Genomic DNA, 23,787 nt, shown 5'->3' with positions numbered 1-23,787 from the left:
TTATTTATTATTTAATTGTTTTGTTTCACTTACTTAGTTACAACTGTAGATTTACATTCATTACATTTTAATTACTGGTACTTTCAATGTCTACCCCTTAGAATTTATATTGCTGTCCTCATTCGAAATTCAGAGGTTTATTTGTTGCATATATTCCAACAAATTACTGTGCATTTGCTTGATATGTCCTGACCTTATATATAACAAATGTGCAATTGATTGGACTATACAGTATTAAAAAAAAAAACATTTATCAAATCTTTTATTGTTCCTGTAGCTCAAAGAGTAAAGCATGGTGCTAGCAATTGCAAAATCTTGGGTTTCATTCCCAGAAACTTGATAAAATGTATACCTTAAAAGCAGTGTAAGATGCTTTGGATAAAAGCATCTGCCAAATGCATAAATGTGAAGACAAAAACTGTTTTATCATCTGTTTCCCCCCCTTTTGTCATTTTGCATCATTATTTGTTGCGAGTGCTGTTGTGAAGAGGGCTGTAATTGTTGTTTTGTAATGTAAACTGGCTGTCTTGGCTGTTACGCTCATCGTGAAGCTGCGATAGTGGACAGGCAGCCCAGGGATTAAGGAGAAAGAAACGGCCAACACTAGCTGATAGTCTGTCAGTCTGTGATAATGTTTATTGATTAAAAAGAAGGGGGGGAATACAAACACAGTTTAATAGAGTAGGGGGCTGCGGACAGAGATGGACATAGTTGTGATTCACGGTACTTAACTCAGACAGCCAGGCTAAAATTCATATAGTCGCCACTGTTACTCTCCATATCAAAAAATTATTTCATGTAATAGAACCATATTTGTGGTAGAGTTGCTTAAATATTACATTAAAAGGAGAAAACTACATTCCAATTTGTGTATATGGGGGAAAAAAAGAAAAAATCTATTATCTGCCATTTGTTTGTTTTGCCCCTGCCAAACTCAGCATAAAGTGAGAGGTGTCTGCTATTAGCTGGGGGACTGCAGTGTTTGCAGAGGAGTTGTTTGTGTTAACAGCGCTGAGGGGCGGGTGAGAGACGAGTATTAAGGTACAGCCTATCTTCTGTCAGCCCCTCACTGAACGTTCAAACAATTACATGAAAGGATGTATGATAACGGTGTATGTATAGCCAAGACTTTTCTGTCATTAAGGGCGACTCCAGCGATCCTGTTTTCCTCCTGCGGTTCTTCTATCCTCGATGTAAGGCCGCTCTGCTTATGAATCCTTCCTCATAAGCCGCAAAGCAAGCAACTGAAGGTCAATAATACCGGTGGCAATTGAAAACCTAGTGACAGGGGACAGGAATTAAATTGTAATGCGCTTTGGCTGCTCATGTTCCGTTAGTGTAAATATGTTGGTTTGTTTCCTTAAAAGATTTAACATGATTTTTTTTATTTTGTTTTAGAGATTGTGATAATATTGTAAAGTGATTTAATTTTATTTTAATGTCAAATTAATTAACCTTTTAAGCTTTTCTGTATGCCTCTTTGCTTTTCAGTGTCTTGGTCACCTAAAGAGGCCGATCCCCGGATAAATAGCAAACAGGGGAAAAGGTTAGCGGTTAACTAGGTTGGCTTAAACAAGAGAAAATGTGTTCGGCCCATTTTGAAACTAGTGATAGGCGTCTTAAAGCACAATGGCTGGGGCTTTATCCTGAGATTAGGTATTGTGGCTCAAGCTAAACTACCTTCCATCAGAGCGGCGCAAGGCGAGCGCGGCCCTTTCAGCCCACGCTAACAAGACTTCTCCACATTGCAGACCCACTCAAAGTAATTAAATCAATCCTTTTGTACTCACCGCTCTCTCCTTCAGTGACGAGTGAAGATCTGATTATTGCCTTCATGCATATTCAGAAAGACTCCCTGACTGGGCCTTAATGAGCTTCCTCTTAGTTGCACAAAACCTTGTTCATCTTGTTCTTTTCCCTCTTTTTTTTGCTTATTTATTTTTTTATTTGTCTCTCCTTCTCTTTTTCATGCATTTTAACTCCTGACAACAAAAAAAGAGGGAAACGGCAGTCAGACGCACAGAATGAACGAGTGAGGAGAGTCAGCCCACTTAAAATAAATCGTAAATGTTCAAAAAGTGACTGAGTGGCAGAGGAGTGGAGATCTTCCCCTTCAAACTCCGATAGACAAATTGGATTACTGGGTATTGGATTAAACGGAAAACGGGTGGATAAGAAATGAGAAGAGCTTGCTGTGATCACAGGGTTTAATATATTTCTTTTCTTTTTCTTTTCTTTATGGCCTCTTCTCTCCACCCCCAGCCTGTTTTTTTTCCTTCAGTAAAGACACCCAGCTCTTAGCAGGACTCAGGATTAATTTGTAATTGTTCTGGTTTCTTAATGCTTTAGAAAGATTTTTATCTAAATCAAATGAAGGGGAATTTTGTAATTAAACAAAATGCCAAGCAAAACAATCCCCCTGTTGCGGAGGTTTACCTCAGAGTTATTTGGTTTTATCATTCTGTAAATATCTAAATAACGTTCTAATTTAAAAAAAAAAAAAAAAAAATAGAACCTTCAATTCACATAATTAATTTGCTATTCACAGCGTTTGGCCTAATTACATGCCTTGAAAATGAAAACAATCTTATTTAGGCATTCTGGCAACTTTTGGAAAGATCTTGTACACTAATGTTTTCCAAATATCAAGGTGTGGGTTTTATAACAGTTGCTAAAGCAGCTCAGATATTTAATTGATATTTTGTTATCACGAAAATCAAAAATATATAAAATAATAATAATAAAGTAAATTAAGTGTTATTTATTTGCAAATTTTAATTATTGTTTGTATTTTACAAGTGACATTTCTGAGTAATAGAACTACACAACACCATTTTAATATAATATTTTATTACATTAGTACAGATATATATTTACATAAAAGTGTTTAACCACCCAAAGAGATGCAGCCAGACATCAAAATGCCATATTTTTGGGTTAAGAATCCACTACATTATACAGTATATCTGTGACACTATAGTACTATGGAAATATTTTGATTTATTATAAATTGTAATTTGAATTATCTGTGTAAATTTGTATAGGTTGTGGCATTTTTAACTGTGATATTCAGAGTTATTGTAAGAAACTAAAACTGAAACTAAAATTAAAACCATTTTAAAACCATTTTTGGTACTTGAAATAAAAAACTGTTAACTGAAATAAAATGTAATATAAAAACATGATTTCAGCTATTTGCCAAGGCAATATTTCTCATTTTAATTTAGTTTAATATCTAAAACTAAAACTGAAATAAAATGAATAAAACTGATATAGACATTTTTAAAAAACTACTAAGAAAAAAAAAAAAAAAGCAACTAAAACCTAATTAAAAATAGGAATGGAAAACAAAAATTCAAAGTATTAATAAACACCATAATAGTATCTCACTGATACTAAAATAACGCTGGGCATTTATATGATATGAATCAGAAATTAGTTCTTTTTGCATTTTCAGGCCATCAGTTATTTGGGTCGTCCCAGCAAAGGTCATATTTTAAGTGTTTGTGCTGTTGAATGTGTATGGAAGAGTGTGTTTGTGTGCGTGTTATTTGTTTTAGTGGTAAAGCAAGGGCTTCTTTCATGCTGTCAGGGCTCTGTCAGTGCTGATGCTCAGGCATTGGCCTCCGGGATGCGGCTGCTAATCCGTCATTCCCTTACAATGTCACACAAGCTTAATATTACATTTATTATTTGCTTGTTTCATTTGACTGTGCGTCGCTACAATGACCTGTCACTGCACACTTTATCCCTTCCGAGCTGCACTATTTAAAAGTTGACTACAATAATCCAGGCTTGATTCCTAAATCCCGGACCCCCTCTTTTTTTTTCCCCTCCCTTCTACTCTGCATTGTCGTCAAATACAAAATTTCACACATCTGGCACTGGCAGACATGAGAGCGGCTCCCCTGGTGGAGGGCCGGGGAGTTTTGGTGGGGGTGAGTGACAGGGCCGTCGTCCCAACCGGGGGCTGCCACTGGCTTTGTTGTGGCTAGCGGATTTGTCTCTCTCACATGACCAGCATCACAGTCACATGGTGCCAAGCAACAGCATGATGGAAAAAAGATCCGAGGCGCAAGTTCCCACATCAGACTCTTATTGAAGATCCGCCCTTTGTCACCCCCACCTCATCCTCGTAATGGCTCTGTGCACACAGACAGACGCACACACTGTCATACTGCTTGTTTTTTTTTTTGTTTTTTTTTAATAGATCCAGTCCTGGCTTCTGATTGGTCAGTACGGCATTCTAGTTGTGCTCAAATCCACAATATAGTAGCACCTGACATTAAACTCCTGTTCACCATTTCATTTCACTGTACCCAATTTTTATTTATTGAATAGTAACTATATCTTCAAGTCAAAAGATGCCATTTAATAATGTTTTGCTAAAAATAGCAATAAGCAGTAAAACACTTGCTATAATCAAATATAGTCATGACTGAAGAAATTGTAAGTACTCAGCTGCACTATATTCACAATATGCTATGGCTTCTCATACATTTTTGGTTTAATAACCTCATTTAACAGTATAATATATGGCTGTAAATATTAAGTAGAATTGTCTTTGATAACAGTGTTTGACTGTTATCTGAAGAAAGTTAAATGCATATCAAGGGCATCCAAGATCACTGAAGTGGACATTTTTATATAATGGTGTGACACTGTAATTCTCATCTTAAGATCTATAAAAGTTGATCTTAAAGTCTTCACATTTGTAAAAAGCTTGAGCGTGTTTGTGTACAGATGCTAATTCTGTTATTGATGCTGTCAGGAACAGACAGGTATCACAGGAGCATAGAGTAGGTGATGTGATTACATAAGCTTAAAGGATCTTTCGTCTTTTCTCCTCTTTCATCCCTCTTCAAAGACATAATTAGTGTCACAAAAATGCTCAGAATACTGACATCGAAGTCATCATTTGGTCAGACAAAACCAACAAAATGTGAAATCTTGTCTCTCGTGACATTATTAACTTTCTGCCATGTAACTACTAAAACCAAAACAAAAACAAATGTTTGGGGTGGGTAAGAATTTATGTTTTTGAAAGAAGTTTCTTATGCTCGCCAAAGCTGTATTTCTTTGATCAAAATTACAGTACAAAAACTAATTGTAAAATAGTATTAAAATTTAAATCAACTGGTTTGTATTTGAATATGTTTTAAAATGTATTTATTATTTGGTGTAATAAAGCTGAATTTTCAGCAGCCGATACTTGTGTCCTCAGTGTCACGTGATCCTTCAGAAATCATGCTAAATTGGTTTGGTGCTCAAGCTGCATTTTTTAAATTATTATCAATGTGGTTTTGTGGAAACCATCTTACATACTGGGAATATAAAGTTCAAAACAACAGCATTTATTTGAAATAGATTTTTTGTAACTTAAGTATTTGCTGTCAATTTTGAACAATTTATTGCATCCTTGCTGAATAAGAGTTTTAATTTCATAAAAAAAAAAACAAAAAAAAAACATTGCACTCCAGATATTCAGTTGCATTCACGCATGAGTCATTGAATTTGAATAGCTAATTTTTACCGTGAGAATTATAAGAGTAACTGAGTTTCTTAACTTTTACACATCTGGCATTTGAGCAATGGGCGGGCCCCCACCTGTTGTTTCCGACTATGTAAGTTTGGCATCCGCACATGTAGGCCTCGGGCACAGGACATGCGCTTTTGGATGTACATCGGATCTGAAGCTCTGAGGCTTCACAAAGAACCAGAGTTGAGGCTTTAATCCCAGTCAGCGGAGGAAAGTAACCAGCCTGCATTAATCCTGCTCTAATCCAGAGCCATCTCTGTTTTACTGACAATGGCAGTACCTTGTGAAGTGTCTAATATGTAGGTAGTGAACACACATCTGGATGGCTTCGTAACGTGCGTGTCAGTCTGTGCTGTTGAGAAAAGCCTTTCTGATAATCTCATTTGATGCACTTTATACTCGTTGGAGGTGTGAGAAAAGTGCTTAATTTATCCGTGCCAGAGAAAGTCGGTCAAAAGTCTGTGTGTGTTTCTCTCTGTTATAGTGTCTGTTTAAAGAACACGGTGAGACTTTAGAGATTCAATTGTTTTATTGAAGTTTAAAGTGGAGATTTGTTGTAACTAGCAGGAACTTGGCTAATTGTCTAATTATTGGCTAGGTGTTTGTAGATCATATTTAGCATGTCAGTAATTAGTGGGAATTTTTGATGACTGAACAAAAATAGTTTTTGATTTAATCTCATGGTTTCTAACCAGTGTTTAGAAACCAGAATGAAATGGTAAAATGTTAAGTTCTGTAATATTTTCAGATATTTTATTTTAAAATAACTGACTTTGTTTTAAGATATTTGTGTTTTAATTTTAATTTTTAAAGCAGGCCTTCTAGCACCCACTGGGGGTCCCCAGACCTAGTTTTCAAACCCCTGCGCCACAGCACTGTTTTTTAATATGGCAATAATGATATAATAAGGTTTCACATACTCAGGTTTTTTGTGTATGTGTGTCTCCAGGCAATAATAAAGAAGAGGAAGAGTCCATGATGCAGGAATGGTTTACGTTGGTCAACAAGAAGAACGCTCTGATCCGCCGACAGAACCAACTCTCTCTGCTGTGAGTTCATGTTTACCCTTTTCCTCTTTCTCCAACCCTTACCAATGAAAGCGGTGGTCTCGGAGCACACACACCTATAATATGTTGAGATCCACACTTGAAATGATTTTCCCAGGAGACCTGAGCCCAGTTAGAAGGTCGGGCCCCTCATTCACTTCCACCCCTCCCCCGGTGGCCCTCCACCATAAAGCGGACAAAACGGCATATCAGAACGGACGCGTCTGCAATAATGTGATTTCAAAGACTGTATTATTCCACCCATTATGAGAATTGGATCGACTAAAAAAAAAAAAAAGAATTGAAAAAAATGACTTCATTCACCTAAAAGAGGAAACCATTATAACAATAACCCACATATTTACCCTGTTTTTAACTACTTTCGCAGTTATTTTTTGCCTCAAAAGATGATAATGTTCATTTTTTTAAACCTTTCATCCTTTTCTTTAAAAGTGCGAGTGAGACGTACAGAAATCTAGGCGGCTGTTCATTCTACATAAAGAGCGAGAGAGAGAGAGGGAGGAGAAGAAAGAAACAGAGTTTCAAAGCTCTCACAAATGACAGATTGAAGTATTCTAATCACATTATATCACTGGAAAAGGGCTTTTTAAGTGCTCAATTAAAAGGGCCTTGATAATTTCTCTTTCTTTCATTTCTTTTTAGTCACCGAACAGGCTGTGAAGGACAAATTCTATTAGGGACAGAGTTAGCTCATTTCCAATACATTTGAAAGTGGCGAAATTTAATTTGCCGTGTGATACTCCAAACGCCCGCCCGCCTGCCCGCTTTTTGCACTCGGCCCCCTCTGTTCCTGTTTGTGTATCGTTTATTTGCAGTAGATTAATGTGAGGTAGGGAAGGTGTTGGCGAGTTCACGAATCAATGTTTATTAAAGGTTTCTTTAAGTGTTTAATGATTTAGTAATTAACATATTGATGAACTTTTACAACTTGCCCAGGGAGAAGGAACACGATCTGGAGAGACGCTTTGAGCTGCTGAACCGAGAATTAAGGGCAATGCTGGCGATTGAAGGTAAGAGGGAATGAAAGGGATTTGGGGGTGAATTTGAGAGACGCTCTGTGAAAGACAAAGATCCTTTCCTGCTTAATTAAACCTGCTCTTTGACACCTCAGACGTGGCTCCGCCCACCCAGCCCTGATTTGATAATGCTGCCAATTCTTTTAGCTCCTTTTATTAATGTAGATCTTACAAATTCACCCTTGGATTGGACACAATATATATGATTTACTCTCAAAACCACAGGTATTACAGCCATAGTGCAGATGTCACTTCCACGTCAATATTAAATCTCTGTGATGTGCCTCAGGGCAACAAAGAACGCACTCGCGTTTATAAGCTTTTTGAGTGCGTGTTATACAGACAGGTAAGGAAAGTAAAAAAAATAAAGCCTATTGTGTGGTATCAAAGTTGTCTGGTTAAGTTTAATCCCTTTGACTGTGTCCTCTTTCGCAAAATGAACCTTTTACAATCAATGCAAATTGATTTTACAATTCGATGGTGACCCTCTCACCCCTTGGCTAGCCATGGTAATTTCTTTCTGCACCTGATAAGCTAGCTGATCCATCATAAATCAATTCTAATTAGTTCGGAGAGGTTGACAGTGGACATGAATAGCCAAGCAGAGAGCATAGCTCCCCGTATTCGCCACCTGCTTTCTCACCTCCAGGGCTTCGCCGAGGCAGATCAACACGGTTCATCTCAATATTTTGACATGCTTCTGTCTTGTTTCTGAAAGATTCCTCCATGCTGAGAGCCGCCGTGATACTGAACGCTAAATGCTGAGCCCGATAGCTGGAATTTAAGCTAATAATGTTCAGATGTTGAAGTGCCTCAGCCTTGTGTCCACTTATCAGCGAACATGTAGTGAGTTCCAAATATTGGTCTGGATGTGCAAGGGTGACAGGGTTCGTCCGCGGCAGTGGTAATTCAGTCCCTGCTGCTTGTAACAACCCTATCAGTCCACACACTGCTACCTGTTGAATTATCACTCGCAGTTATTTTCTCTCTCTCTCACTTTATCTGCCTTGCTCCCTCTCTCTCTCTTTCTCCCATGAGGCTCAGCACTTGGCATTCAGAGTCAGGGTGTTTCTGAAGCGAGTCAGAGATAGTTCTGAGCTGCTGGTGAGGAGGTTCGTGCATCAGTTTCTTATTTGGAGCGCCGACGGGCTTTCGCGCCCAGCCAATGCAGACAGGTAATTGCTGATTTGCTTGGTCAGCTGATGACATTGGAAGTGTAGTGGCTGAGGCGTTCAGACGGGCACACACACACACTTTCTCTCGTATCAGCGCACACTCTCTCGCTGATAGAGAAAAATACTCACCCTCCTCGACCCCACGACTGTGCAGAGGAGAATCTACAGTCAATGTGACCTGGAGATGAGTAATATTGAAGCCTCGTATAGATGTCATGTTTGAGTAGAATTTAGAACATTTTACATGTTTTTTTTTTAACAAAATGTTAAGAACTATTTGATGTCTCTATTCCAAGTGTCCTCAATGTTTTGTTTTGTTGACAGCAAACAGGATGCAGAATTGAATTTTGCATTTACATTTGAATATAAAGTCCAATTAAAGTGAATTGGAATACATAAAACTGATTTTTAACTAGAAAGGACAAACTTTGAATGTTGGTTCAGCAAAGCCTTGTTTCATTTATTTATTTATTTTGACAGATAGATAGATTAGAATGTGTTCAGTTTTTTTTATTATTCAGTAAATTGATCTTCCCTTCATTCAAATTCAGATTTCATTTTAGTTTCCTGTGAGATGTCACACTTTCCAATTTTGAAAGGGAGCCAGTTATTCAAATCTGAATTAGCCCGTTCCTGACTAGCATGCCATATGGAGCAACCTTTGTCGGTTGGATGAGTTTGCTCTTTTTTTAAATAAATATTAATACTGTAGATATCATTAGTCGTTGACTTAAATTAAACTTGTTGCCTGTTGCATTACACACTGTTAGATCTGAAGCCTGTGGACACCAGAAAGGGAAAGGAAATATTTCAGAAATTATAAAGGCAGGTTGAAAAGACGGGAAGGATTCGGTTAAAGGTGTAGAGCAAACAGGGTGAGTGTTAATGTCAGCTAAACGATAACCCCTTCAGTCTGCGCTCCGCTGTGGGGAGGCAAAGAAAAGTGGCGAGGCCTTCCACAATATGCCATGACTCCTATTTCTCTGCCTCTAAATTGATCCTTTTTGCCCTTTTTATCTGCCTGCCATGCACACACGCTTTCTCTCAAATTCGTCTTTTTTCCCCCTCCCCTCTCCCCATTTCTTTCTTTCCTCAAATGCGGTGCACTCCGGGGTGTTATATTTGAAAGTGGACGCTCCTTTTTGCCGAGGGATTTCTGCATAGGTCCCCCAGTTTTGTTGTTACGGTTTTATATGATAAGCTTTTTTATATGTTTAAAATCAATATGTAATCCTGTGCAAGGGCTTATCCCCCTACAACCCCATTTGTAAATCTATTTGAGCTTTGTTACATGTCTGGGTTGCCGTATTCCTCAGATTGATTGGGTGCAGGGTGAGAATCCTATCAAATGGCCGGCTTTGATGATGTTGCAAACTCTTTCAAGATTGCTAGTTGACTGGAACTGGAGATAAGGCGAGACGACACTTTCTCATTCTACACTATTCACAGAAATCTGTGTTCATTTCCACTTAGCCGTTGCTTTCTGCATTTGACTCTCAATGTCCACTTTTATATAACTGCATCTAATAGAAGTTTGTGTTTGTGTAGTCGGCTGTGTTTTGTGCATTTAGAAATGACACCAGAATCTTTTTTTTTTTTTTTTACCATTTGGCTTTAATTTAAGTGATAATATTCTGTAGTAGGTAGTAGTTGATATCTCGGAAAATGTCCCGGAAAATTTTACTGAAATGATTTACAGGTTGTTTTTCCTCAGCATTTTAACCTTTCATAGTAAAACATTTTTTTCCATTTCTCAAAACCCAAATGAGTTACATCACTCAAATGCATGCACAAAAACAAGATGCAGATTAGTGATTCAAATGTTTATTCAAAGGCATTGTTTATTTGGTTGGTCACTTTATTTGTATCTGATAAAGCAGATGGGAGATGTGGTTTGGGAATAGCGTGGTAAGAATCCTGGGACTGTTGTCCCGTCATCCTCCTTGTCATGGTTTTCCATGTTGGTCTTTGTCTCATTCCCAGCTGGCTTCTCTCCAGCTCCATCTTACGCCGGAGCTCCCAGCCTGCCCAGCGCTCGCCCAAATCTGCTGTAATAAGATCATGCATTTTTCCCTGGATTCCTCCAACACTACTTATTTCCTCTCATTTCCTCCGAAAAAAAGTTCTAACCAAAAAAAAAACCTCCATTCGGTCCAAAAGTTTGCTTCGTGTGTCCGTTCGCTAAAGCAAGTAGAGCGTGTGTGTGAAGTTTGTGTTTAGTGATCTTTCAGCAGAACTCTCAGAAGCCCTGTGCCTCCTGAAGCTGCCGAGCAGGTTGCACTCTTGAATAAATTTTGCTGTGGAGGAGGGTCATGGGGATTTGAACCAGTGCATTCTTCTGTGGGTTGTGAGTGCTCACATGGTTACCATTGGTGTGCATTGTTAGGGTTATCTGAATAAGCACCAACCATGTGAGTTTTAACGTGATTGCCCAGGGCGATGAGAGAGAGAGAGAAAGAGGGGAGTAATCCAAAAAGGATTGAACCCCCCCCCCCCCCCCCCCCCACCACAACCACCACCTCCAAATAGTCTTCATCCATCTCTTCTTCGAGGAAAAGAGAGAAGGAGGCAGCAGCTTCCCTTAGTGTTTTTTGGCGAGTCGCGATCACTCGTTTACTCTGCCGTGTCCCTCTGCGTCCATATTCATTGTTTACCTTCTTAATGAGGGGGGCGTTGCCGCTCCCGCTTGATTGACAGCTGCATGCGGCCTCTGCCGGAGGTGCAGGGGAGGATCTGTGGCTTTTTGGCTAAGAATGCTGAAGGGGAACAGGAGGAGGAGGTAAAGAGTCGAGGGGCTTTTTCTCTCTCTCTACCTCTTTGGGACATGCAGGAGAAGTTTTTGTTGGTCGTAGCCTTCCCTCCAGGCAGGTCTTTGTGAAGTAGGCATTGTCGTTTTTGACAGAGGGGTAGCAGAAACGACAGAGCAAATTAAAGAGGAGGGTCGTGAAAGACAGAGAACGTATGGAGAGTGATGCAGGATAAACAGTCCGGCCTGTAGGATGTTAAATGCATTCAGCACTGTTGGGCGCACAGGAAACGACCGGCCCGTGTTGCATTGCTAGCATAACAGAAAATTAAACTCCATATTTGTTTGTTTTTCACTAAATTGCTTTTTAAAGAACAACATCCCCTTTTTTTAATTTTCCTTCCTGCAGCTTTTGTTCAAATTCTGCAAGTTCGTTAAATCTGAGACAAATCCTCTCAAATATTTAGCATTAGCCTCTCTGAAGCCTAATGTCAGAACACCAAAGACTTTCATTTAGCTGCTGGGGGCCAAATAACTTTCAAATATTGGAACTGTGTTCATTTTGCCACTGTGCTTCACTTCAAAGGCGCAGAGGTTAAACAAGAGCAAGGAGCAGGCCTTTTGGGACCAACGGCGCTCTCAGCACCACACTGCAATTTCACACAACTACAGCAGAAAGTTATTTTTAATGAAGTACACTTATTTTAAGGATAGACTTTTCAGAAGTTTGAATGTGCATTTGTCTCTTTTTTTTTTTTTTTTGGCCAGAATCTGTCTTTTCGTGTGTGCGTGTTTTTGTGAGTCTGTGTGCATGAGGGAGCGCTAATAAAGCAGTGTAAAGACACTAGTACAGTCTGTTCTTACAGCGGGCTGAAGAATAGGCCCGGTAAGATAACTTCCCCTTGGCTGTGAGCAGGGCCCTAATCTGCACTGGTATCAGTAAGGCCTGATCTCGTCTGCCTGGCTGATATTTCAGACCCGTTGTTGGCAGTGGGACAGGAGCAGGTCACCTCACAGAGACCTTTGCTATAGTCACACACCTTTTAAACATTCAATTTATGTCATTTGTTTTCAAAAACCACATATGAAATAAAACATTTAAGTGCTTTTTTCCTGATTACGGAACTCTGTTTTAAAGTTATAAAAATCTGAATTCTACTATATTTATGGACAGATTTTTTGCAATTCGGTCTTAGAAATGGCATCAGTGCATCTCTTTGGAGACGATTTGAGGCATCTGACAGCAGCTGGTGTACTCAATGTACTGTCCTCGCATTCACTCGCATTATCAGATCCCTTCTGTCTGAATTCCACCGTGTGGCTGCTCTCCATACAGGGACCTGTGGGTACCCTGGTACAACTGTACAAGAACTCCACGGCAGTACGGGCTACATTTTCTGAATATTTTATCACAGGACAGTGATGTCTTTCTCACTAAAAGCCAGTATATGACATGTATGTCTTTTAAAGGGATAATTCAACCAAAAATTACATTCTGTCATCATTTTCACACCCTCATATCATTTCCAAACCCTTACGACTTTGTTACTTCTGTGGAACACACAATTTTGAAAGTCAGTGGTGTCTAAAACAACTTTGGAGCCAAATGGGTTTCTTTGTATGAAAAAATAAAAATAATACAAATTTCATATATTGATAGTTTGGAATGACATTAGGGTGAGTAAATGATGAAAGAACTGTTGTTTTTGGATGTCTTGTTTCCTGGATTATGTTGGAAGGTGCTCTAAGGTGATTAATGATCAACCTGAGCTTTTTCTCTAACTTTCTTCCATGTTTCTTTTCCACCTTCCAGACTGGCAGAAGACAGAGGCGCAAAAACGCCGAGAGCAGCTGCTGCTGGATGAGCTGGTCATACTGGTCAACAAACGCGATGCGCTGGTCCGAGACCTGGACGCCCAGGAGAAAGAGTAAGTCCTCCGGCTGCAAGGCATTGTGGGATTTGTCAGAGCCAGGATTAGTCCTCCAGGCCCTATAGCGTGGATCAGAGAGGGTTTTAAAGGCCAAAGTTTGCAGTCACCCGTGTTCTCTTTGCCATCAAGTGTGTTTAGGTGTTTTGTGGGGGGGTGGAGTCAGGCAGAGAGGCCTTGTGGATATTTCAAGAGCCAAAATGACTCTGAAGTACAGGTCATAGGTGGTGGAGGTGCAGGTGGCATTCTCCTGTGTCCCTGTCTATGACCTTTGATCCTGTGTGTGTGTCGGCAGGGCTGAGGAGGAAGATGAGCACCTGGAGAGAACCCTGGAACAGAACAAAGGCAAGATGGCAAAGAAAGAGGAGAAGTGTGTTCTTCAGTGACGGTCATTTCCCAGGCAAAAAAGGAGCAAGATGACATGTACACTACAAAGTCTTGAAATGTATTAGTGTCATAGAGACCACAGCATACACCTTATTATTGTACTTTTAAATCTTCATATCTAGATCTTTTTGCTATCACTAAGGGCTTAAGAACTGCCGAATGCCCTGAGATGCATCGTGTTTTATTAATACCTGAGATTTATTATTTCACATACACAAACACAAAAAGTTTATTATTATTATTATTATTAGGTTTGGTTTGTTGGATTTCATAAACAAGGTACTTAAGGAACTAATATTTGAGGAGATGCAAAGCTGTACAATTTCTAAAAGACTAAATGGTTAAATCCATTATAATACAGATTAATCTGAATGCTAAGGCATTCACAGCCTTCCGAATGTGTTTCTCTTTCTTGCAGGAAATTATTACTCAAACCTGGGACATTTTTTGTTTGTGAATAGGATTGGGTTTCAAAATCATATCACATTTCAGTTTGAAGTAAAAATCTATCAACATGTTCTTCTCTAACAAGAGCTGAAATGTTTTAATTACTCAACTTTCTAAGCGTAGAATATTTGAGAAGGGGGACTTGTTGCATATAAAAAATTATTTTGTGGGGTTTTTTATGTTTAATATGGTTACCAAACATTTTAGAGCTTGCTTTAGTGAGAAGAGTGAAATACTGCGAGTGCGTATAAAAAAATAAACAGTCATGTTGTACATTTCATTTCACTGTTGGAGGCTTAAAATAGCTTGGAAAAAAAATAATTTCAGAAGCAGTCACGATCAGTGTAATTTATTACTGTTTGCTTTTATTACAGTTTGAGACGTTTTTAAAGTAACCATCTTCACAATCCTGTACATTTGCTCAAGGACTTTAATATTTATTGTATAGTTAGAAGGGAGGCTTTTCTTGTCTGCATATTTCAGTTTCACGTCTTTATTGTATGAGCATCACCGGTTTATTTATTCCACTGTACTATAGATATCACTGTTCAATAAAATCCAAATGATTTCATACTCGAATCAAACAGTTCGTGTGGTTTTGGGTGTTACTAATGGATTTGGCCTTGTGTTCCTATATGCAGCAAATGTTGTGTGCAATCTTTATTCATCTGATACTGAATGAACTTCGAATTTTATTTTTTTTAAACGCATTTATTTCATTATGTCGTTCATGCAATTCTGTTCGTTTTTATTTAAATTGTCCGAATAATTGAATTTCTGTCATTATTACATAGATTTTCCTGTCTATGTTATTTTTGACCTACTGATTTAATAATCTCTTGAATTAATGTTTTTGTGGAGTTCTGACTGGACTGACGTTTTCAGACAATCGTTTCTTTAAATAAAGCCTTATAAAGTCGCACTATGACGAAACAATACATACTTTCTTCTTTTTTCAATTAGTAAAACAATTTACAGGCACTCAAGAGGGTCTGCGAAAATTCCCTTGCGTTTTACGGTTATTTCTAAATGAATGTTTGCGTTTAGTTTTGTTTGAGGTCGTTCCTCAGAGGGAGATTAAGGCAGAATCACTCTGTCCAAAGCATCTGTTTTCCCTCAGACACTTCATTCTCAGCCAAACAGCCATCACCGCAGCCTCGCAGCCTCCATTTAACGAGCAAAATAAGTTTTGACAGCTGACGTCCTCCCTTAGTCCTTCTAATACTTCTACATTAATTTGCTGATGGTTGGATCCGACTGTACCTCCGTTCCCCCCCGGGCGTTTTTTGTTGTTGTTGTTTTTACTATTTTGCAGTTATCACAGATGACTGTAATCTCCTGAATAGGAGACACTTATATGCGCTCACAAACCATTACACGGCGGCGGAAAGGACGTTTGTTTGTTGCCTTTACTAATCGGAGAGTTTGAGCCTCAGTCGCTTCAAACGCATGTCATAATTTTATGCATTAGACCTGTGGCGAGGTCCGTGTAATCCCGATGAGACGGTAGTGTGGTGTTCATATCTAAATGACCGCTTTGAACTGTTTTGCAGTCTATTCAGATGCCTAATTTAATATAAGATGTGTTTCTATACATCTGATTTGTCCCAGTAAACCGTGGGATGGAATATTAATATTTAACTTTAGGAATAGGCTACGTTTAAAGAAACGTATTTTTATGAAAGCTCGTAAACCTTTATTTTAGTTTTTTTAATTTTGTAAAAAATAAATGAATAAATATATAAATTCTATTTCATGATGAAAATATGTCTTGCATTTGTGCTTTTTTATATTAGGCTATATTAGAACTCATTTAATGTTCTGTTTCAGCTACTATCAGAAAGTTTAGATACCTCTGACATTTTCTCTGCATTTCACAGACACAAACAAATTTAAAGATTAAAACAAAATTAAACTTCATCTGGGGTCGTTCTAGTTCACACATTCACATGCAGTGGCATTGTCAAAATGCACAATTAATTCCCTTACCTGATTGTTGTCCATTTTCCCAACTATTGTTTTCAGGCTCAAACCAACAGTAGGCTATACGTTTAGTGAAAAAAGCTTTTAAAAATCGATATTCTTATAGAGGCATAAAGAGCTCTCCAAAACTGCGTAGCGAAAAGCAGAGCATCTCAGCTCGAGTCCCAGAGCCCTTTCTGTGGATCCAGCTGCTTTGAAGTCCACGGCCTGACTTCAGGTGTTGAGCTGTTGGACTTCACGAAGCCCCTCGACCGCCGAAAATACTCTCCTCGTCCTAAAATACACCGGGGGAATCGGTACCGAGCCTTCTGTACGAGCTTCAATATCGTATTTTATGCATCATCGTTTTAATAAGGACCGACAACATCGCCGACCCTCTCCCATCCTGCCGGCTAAAGAAACCAAACTTTTCCCCCTCCTCTTCTCGCCTCCTCTAATCCCGAGATTTACGAGCTCAGCATTTAGAAAATTCGACTGCAATTTGGGATTAGACAAAATGCTCTTATTACAAAAGCTTCTTGCAACCTGATAACTTGATACTTGTTCTGGGTTTATCACGGGGTCTTAGCAACATCAGGGCCGAGAGCATAAACTAGCAAACGGACAAAATGCAGGAGCTGTATATTTCTATTGTGTGCTTGATTGAGGATCACATTTTATTGTTGTTATTATCCGTGGAAATAGTTTAAGGGCGGGTGGAATCTGCCTTTTGGGGGCCTGGGGCCAACACTTGTGCTTTAAACAGGCAGTATAAACATTTAATATGCACATTCCCTGTCACCGTACTTCTAAGCAGTGTCCAATAACTTTCCCTTTAGTTTTTCCGCATCTATTGACGGCTAACAGCAGCATCTCTGTTACTCCCAAGAGTAGGCTACTTTAGTCGATGACTTTGTTGATCTATAGAAGAACGCGTAAAGCCGCCCGGTCTTTGATTGGATGCCCCATATAGTAAAAATGTAATTTCGTTCCTCCGGCGGTCACTTGCTTTGAACATTAGGTCGCTTTCAGCTCAGGCCTCAATTAGAATGAGTTGATTTTGTGAGATCAACAAAAGGACCGAGCGAAGCCTTATTAAGATCTTCTGAGCCTTTCAGAAACAGTTAAGGAAACACCGCGCCCTCCGTGATATTCTGTTACCATATTTTATTGGCATTTCTTTGGGAAAGTGAGGCTTGAAAGGTGCTTTCTTTGATTCTCTGAGGCTCAGACTCTCTCTATGTGCTGATTTCGTTTCTTTTCTGGAAGGGCCGGGTTTTTCTTCACTCCCTTTCACGTTTCCTCTCCGTCTGCCTATTAAACTTTACGCACACTATTCTGAAATGTAATTCTAAGTGGGGATTAGCCACTCATTAATATTCATGAGGCGAGGTAACAATAAAAATGAAAATAGATAAAGTGGATAAATTAAACTTTTTTTGCTGCATGTTTACACCGCTTCAAATCGATGGACTACATGAATCGATCACTTAAGGGAATCATATTCTATATCAAACGCTACTTTGTGAATTTGTGGAGTTTTTTTTTTTTTTCGTGGTGTCAGACATTTCAGAAAAGGCCTTGATGTCATTTACTTAGATTTTGGATGGCTTTAATTATATTACTCTGTTCAATCCACGTTGGTCAATTTTGCCTTTAGATTAGGGTAATTTATTTATATGCGATAATGTGTCCGTATTTTTCTAGAGCTAGGCTATACCTCTAAATAAATTACATTTCAAGACCCAAAACGGTCATAATTGTAAATAAGAATTTAGTGAATAGGCCTATTTTGTTTGGATTTGACAGGGCTTCCTAATTAAATGCATCGGCCTACATCGTAATTCTAAAGTCTTTCAGTAAAATAGTTATAATTTAAATTGTTTAAATATTTTTTAAAGCCTACTTCATAGCCTTTTAAAACGACTTTTGTATGTGAAGCCCATATTGCAATATTTTCCAACTGTCTTCAAAATTAGGAAATATTAAATCTGCATTGTCTACACTTTTCTTTATATTTTAGGTCTTCTCGAAATTCTAAAGATTTATTTGTACGGTGCATGTTCTTGATGTCTTTAGTCAGCGCGGGGTGGGGCTCCAAGGATGTTCTGCCCATAGATTGGCTGGTACAGCTGTCAATCAAGCAGAGAATGCGCAGCGATTGGCTGGAGTGGGCGGATCTGCAGGTGTCCTACGCTCTTAGAGAGGCAGGGTTAGGAGAAGGTGATCAATCTCCATCCGTCTACATTAGCAATCACCTTAAACTAGTGACAGACACGAACGAGAAAGCCAAAGCAAGTGAGTTTAATGTATTTGGTTTTAAACCACGAGAACACACTCTGAATAGACTACAAGAAGTCCAGCTAAAGGCCAGACACGTGCGCCATATCAACATTGCTGCATATCTGCAGCTTTGAGGAGAGTTTTAGACGACATTTATTTGGTGAGGTTCCTCGGTCGGGTTGCCTTCCTGAACTCTTGCATTGGTGGATATTTTTATCGTCTGTTCAGACTGCAAAAAAATCAGAAGAGGAGAAGGACGGAGGGTTCTGAAAAAAGGTAAAAAATAAATAAAATGCGTATTTTAATTTTTTTTTCTAGGCTAATTTTATTGTTAACGTTCAACACATTCACAAAACGGAACTAATACAAGTTTCGGTGTTAATTTCTTGTTTGAATATTAGCAAAACATTTGTTTTTCTATGTTAAATTTGGTTCTTGAAAGGAGTGTTCTAAAAAGTTTTTATTATTAGGCTATTTTTGTTTCGTCCTATTCTGTGTGCCGACGTCAGTATTGTTTTTAAGTCACGCAGTAAACAGTCTGTTAATTGTCATACTCGCTTAGAAGTAAATGCTTCAAAATGAATTCAGTCTAAAAAATAGCGACCTGTTTGACGAACTCGAGTAGGCTAGTTATTGGAGAGGCGTGTTTTGGTATTTGTTCATTTATTTTGGTGATAAGGCAAGGAAATGAAGGTGTTTCCCCAAAGGTCTAATCTGCATTGTAATTGAGTTAATTTGCACGTAGATGTGTTATTTCTAACCAGTCTTTACAGAGTAAAGAATAAGCACGGAATAGACTGGAATACACAGCGGTTCGGTTCTCTCAGCACGGGGCCCATCCACATTCATTTCCCCTTGGTAAATCTGGTTAAATTGAATGACCAACAGAACTAATACAAAGCGTTAATAAAGATTAATATATTTTCTTTACCTTTTTTTTCTTCTTTTATTCGTGTGTGTAATAATAATAATAATAATAATAATAATAATAATAATAATAGCCTAGTTATAAATTATTCTAGAAGTAGACTCTCAGTATTACCCTATAGGCTGCTATCTGTTCTAAGATGTTAATTATTTAAAATAGTTTTGTTGAACATTACTGTAAATAATAAATTGGATTATTTCAATTACATTTTTACACCGAGCTAAATTCAGTGACCCTGGAGACCGTTTATTAAGCCTGCAAGTTTTGTCATTCTTTTGATAAGTAGCCTACTTTGAAACCGCACAGAATTGGTCTTTGGTTTTTAAAATTTTAAATCGGTGCTTTAAAAATAATTGTAGGTAATGTTTGCAAAATATTTTAAATCTTTATATATAGGAAATGTCAGAAAGTGATGAATATTCAAACTTTGAATTGTCTGAAATACGATTACAAATATAAAATTATAGACATTTATAGAAATAATTAGGAATACATTTATAGCCTACTTTTAATTCGCGTAAGGCATGCCGGTATGCAGTTTTCACCATTGTGACCTTATTATTATTATTATTATTATTACAAAAGAGAAACAAGATTCGTCGTCATTATCATTATTATTATTATTAGGCTTATTATTATTATTATTATTATTATTATTATCATCGAAAAAGGTAGGATAATAGAGAAATTCTTAAAGGTATTTTAAACCAATCAATTAGTTTCACTTATTTATACTTCCTGGTCTCTAATAATTTTTCAGAGGATGCAACTTTTTTTCTCGATTTGTATTTAATTCACTTGGCATTTTGCATATTTTCTTTTCCTGTGGTTACGCATATCAGCTAATAATATTATTTATATTATTGCAATCGCATTTCAGTAACTTAAATTGGGTCCGTCCTTCGTCAAACTGCAACATCGGGGGAAATCGAACTATTGGCAAGATCTGGGGGGACCCGTGACTGCCTCTAGCATGATGTCATACCTCAAACAGCCCCCCTACGCCATGAACGGCCTGGGGCTGAGCGGTGCAGCCATGGACCTACTGCACCCGTCGGTCGGATACCCAGGTACGTGCATAACATGTTTTACGTGCATTATAAACTGTTAAACACTGCGTTTTATGCGGCCATTTTTTAAGTTGTTAAATTCTTTCAGTCACTTCGGTTAAGGGAAACATTAGTCTTGACACTGTTTTTTTTTGTTTGTTTTTTTTTTTTGTTTTTTTCTCTCTCGATGTTTAAATAGAACTTATTGGGCCTAACAAGCTCATTGCATCATCGTTGCAACATGTTTTTAAAAGATAATCCACAAAGCATCTGTAAATTAGACCGCTATAATTTTAAAACCGCTTTGAGGTAAAACAATTATTTTTTATCTCCGAGTAGGCATACTTTAAAATGTCCAAAAGCTATTTGCTATTTCACATCTAAACAGATTTTTTTCACACACATTTCCACTCTTTCTATAAAGCGTAATATTGCTATTGTAAATACATTTATGACATTTTTGCTTATTATTATTATTATTATTATTATTATTATTATTATTATTTGCAGCAACGCCCAGAAAGCAGAGACGGGAAAGAACGACGTTCACGCGCTCACAGCTTGACATTCTGGAAGCGCTCTTTGCCAAAACTCGTTACCCGGACATCTTCATGAGAGAGGAGGTGGCACTGAAGATCAACCTTCCCGAATCCAGAGTTCAGGTACATGTAACCACTGAATGTTTGAAAATAAAAATTCAAAATGGGCATTTTCTCTAAATAACCATTTAGTCCAAGTATGACAACTTTCCAAAAACATTTAATTTCCGTTATGCTCAGCTGCTCCCCCTACTGATTCTCATAAAAGTTCGTAGTAGTTAATAATTATTATTACAGTTGTTGCAATTATTTTTATAGACTTGTGGGTGAGTTTTAACATTTTGATTGTCAGCCTAGTTATACAGCCATAACTAGGGTTAAGTGCTAGATGATTTCTGCTCCTGTATATGTTTTTGTTTGTTTTTTTTTAAACATTTTTAATTATGCAGCCTTACAGAATGTAATAATTATGCTAGAATAATTTGTACTCTCCAAACCAAAGTAGTGTTCAGTGCATTTGTTTGTGCATACTGAACTGATTTAACTGCACTGAAGAAATGGTAGCTAATTTGGATAAGAAAAAATATAAAGGAACTGTACACAGATAAATTAATAAAAGGCTTACTCTACCTTGAAGTTGATGTAAATATCAGAGATGAGCAAATGTAAAATTCCCACAGTCCACTACTGTGGATTTTTCATGCAAATAATGCTTTTTCTCAAGTGATCCCAGGCCTAAAGGAGCAACCCTCTGTCAATTTCCCAAGCAATTTTATTTGCTCTTAATAAGCACATGAAACAAAACGCTTTACACGGTCAGACCCTCCTTCCACTATTGAATTACCATCTCTGCGGAGAAACTCAATAGGCTGCTATCACCCAGCCGTCTACAAGCACTGAAATTAGATCCACACAGTAAAGCAGAAAGGCCCTGCATGCAAATTAAAGCCAGGAACTGCTAATAACTAGCTATTTTCCACTCTGATATTGCACAATGGCTCTCCAACATGTCCTTTAGACATGCACGGAAGGTCCCCATAATCATTTAATGGAGCTCTGTGCATGTGTGTTTGTGGACTGGGTGTAATGGACTGGGTGTAATTTTTTTTTTTTTTTTTTTAAGCTGTTGTTTGAGCATAATTTCAAAGCGTATTTTAAGTGTTTGTTTCCTCTCTCTGTCCTGCAGGTGTGGTTTAAGAACCGTCGCGCTAAATGTCGTCAGCAGCAACAGAGTGGCAGCAACACTAAGGCTCGGCCCGCAAAGAAGAAATCCTCACCCACCCGGGAGAGCACGGGCTCAGAGAGCAGCGGCCAGTTCACCCCTCCTGCCGTCTCCAGCGCTGGCTCTTCCTCCTCCTCCTCTTCCTCAACCAATAACGCAGGCATCAGTAGCACCTCTACCTCTATCAGTACTGTCTCCTCAATTTGGAGCCCGGCCATTTCTCCAGGCTCCGCACCCCCATCTGTCTCCCTGCCAGAGCCCGTCGCTCCCTCAAACGCCTCCTGCATGCAGCGCTCCGTCTCAGGCACGGCCGGCTCCTCCTACCCCATGCCCTACAACCAGACCACCGGCTACAGCCAGGGCTACCCGACTCCTTCCGGTTCTTACTTCAGCGGCGTGGACTGTGGCTCCTATCTGGCCCCCATGCACTCTCACCACCCTCATCAGCTCAGCCCCATGACGGCGTCGTCCATGCCCACACACCCCCACCACCACATCAGTCAGTCCTCAGGACATCACCACCATCATCATCACCAGGCCTACAGTGGCACTGGCCTGGCCTTCAATTCTTCTGACTGCCTGGATTACAAGGAGCAAACGGCCTCCTCCTGGAAGCTCAACTTCAACACTACAGACTGTTTGGACTACAAAGACCAAGCATCCTGGAGGTTCCAAGTCTTGTGATCTGATTTTTTTTAAAAAGTGCCCTCCATTTTCACCATCTCTCTGTTTTAATAGTGTGCTGAGTTTAAGGAAAAAAATATATATGGACTTGCAGATTTTAACAAAATAGTTAGATGTTCCTCACATTTTAAAAAATGAGCACCCTCCCCCCCCTTTTTTTTTTTTTTTTTTTAGAGAGAAAAGAAAGGGGAAAGTGGCAAAGTTGTGGATGGAAATGAAAGCTAGTTCTCCTCTTTTTTTTTTTTTTTTTTTTTTTTTTTTTTTTCTTTTTTTTTGCCCCTGAAGAGACTTTAGATTTCCTCAATGACCCAGAGTTCTGGTTCTGAAGTGTTCTGCCAGACTCTCCTGTCTGATCTGGATTACCGTTTTTCTACACGGGACACTGAACGCTCAGCGACCGTTTTACCTCCACCTCTCAACCCCTGTACAGCGGTTTCGTTTTCTAAATATGGTTATTTTTTAGAATGACAGATTCTAGTCAGCTTAATGGAGCTGGATTGTGTACATATGTATTTGGGTCAGTTACATTGGCCATATTTAGTTGGTGTTACTGGATTTCAAATGGTTTAATAAGACTTTGAAACGACTTTATGTAAATCTTTTCCCCAAATAATCCAAAGATCAAGAATTGGCCGCTGGATTTATTTGATATAGGCTACTGAAAACAAATTTTTGTTACCCTGAAAAAAAATTTGGATTTTATATTGAGAACACCGTGTGGAAAAAATTAAAGTTTTGAAAAAAAAAAAAAAGAATCTTTATACGTTGGACATTTTTAGAACGGAGGGATATTTGGCTGATATTCCATTAGGTGC

The 23,787-nt window shown here is 38.5% G+C and overlaps 2 protein-coding genes across 5 annotated transcripts in view; both read left to right on the top strand.

The window, feature by feature from the left end:
• Window positions 1-15,235, top strand: part of ehbp1 (EH domain binding protein 1) — a 134,600-nt gene extending 119,365 nt beyond the window's left edge. For 3 of the 4 annotated variants that reach the window (XM_079386533.1, XM_079386532.1, XM_079386531.1), the window contains 4 exons: window positions 6,489-6,588; window positions 7,543-7,616; window positions 13,357-13,471; window positions 13,767-15,235. In XM_079386533.1, coding sequence (XP_079242659.1) covers window positions 6,489-6,588; window positions 7,543-7,616; window positions 13,357-13,471; window positions 13,767-13,857 — 380 coding nt within the window. In that variant the 3' untranslated portion in view covers window positions 13,858-15,235. The remainder of the gene's footprint in view (window positions 1-6,488; window positions 6,589-7,542; window positions 7,617-13,356; window positions 13,472-13,766) is intronic. The other variant, XM_079386530.1, reaches the window with a different exon arrangement.
• Window positions 15,236-20,451: 5,216 nt separating this feature from the next.
• On the top strand, window positions 20,452-22,972 carry LOC306850219 (homeobox protein OTX1 B-like; the record flags this gene model as incomplete). The annotated part of the gene is made up of 3 exons (XM_079385728.1): window positions 20,452-20,548; window positions 21,038-21,189; window positions 22,253-22,972. The coding sequence occupies 3 exons, from the start codon at window positions 20,452-20,454 to the stop codon at window positions 22,970-22,972; spliced, it is 969 nt and encodes a 322-aa protein (XP_079241854.1).
• Between the last annotated feature and the right edge of the window lie 815 nt (window positions 22,973-23,787).

This window comes from Barbus barbus, assembly GCF_936440315.1.
Source record: "Barbus barbus genome assembly, chromosome: 30".
NCBI classification, from domain to species: domain Eukaryota; kingdom Metazoa; phylum Chordata; class Actinopteri; order Cypriniformes; family Cyprinidae; genus Barbus; species Barbus barbus.
Note: the sequence above shows the minus strand (reverse complement) of the source record. Positions and strands in the feature narration are given on the sequence as shown.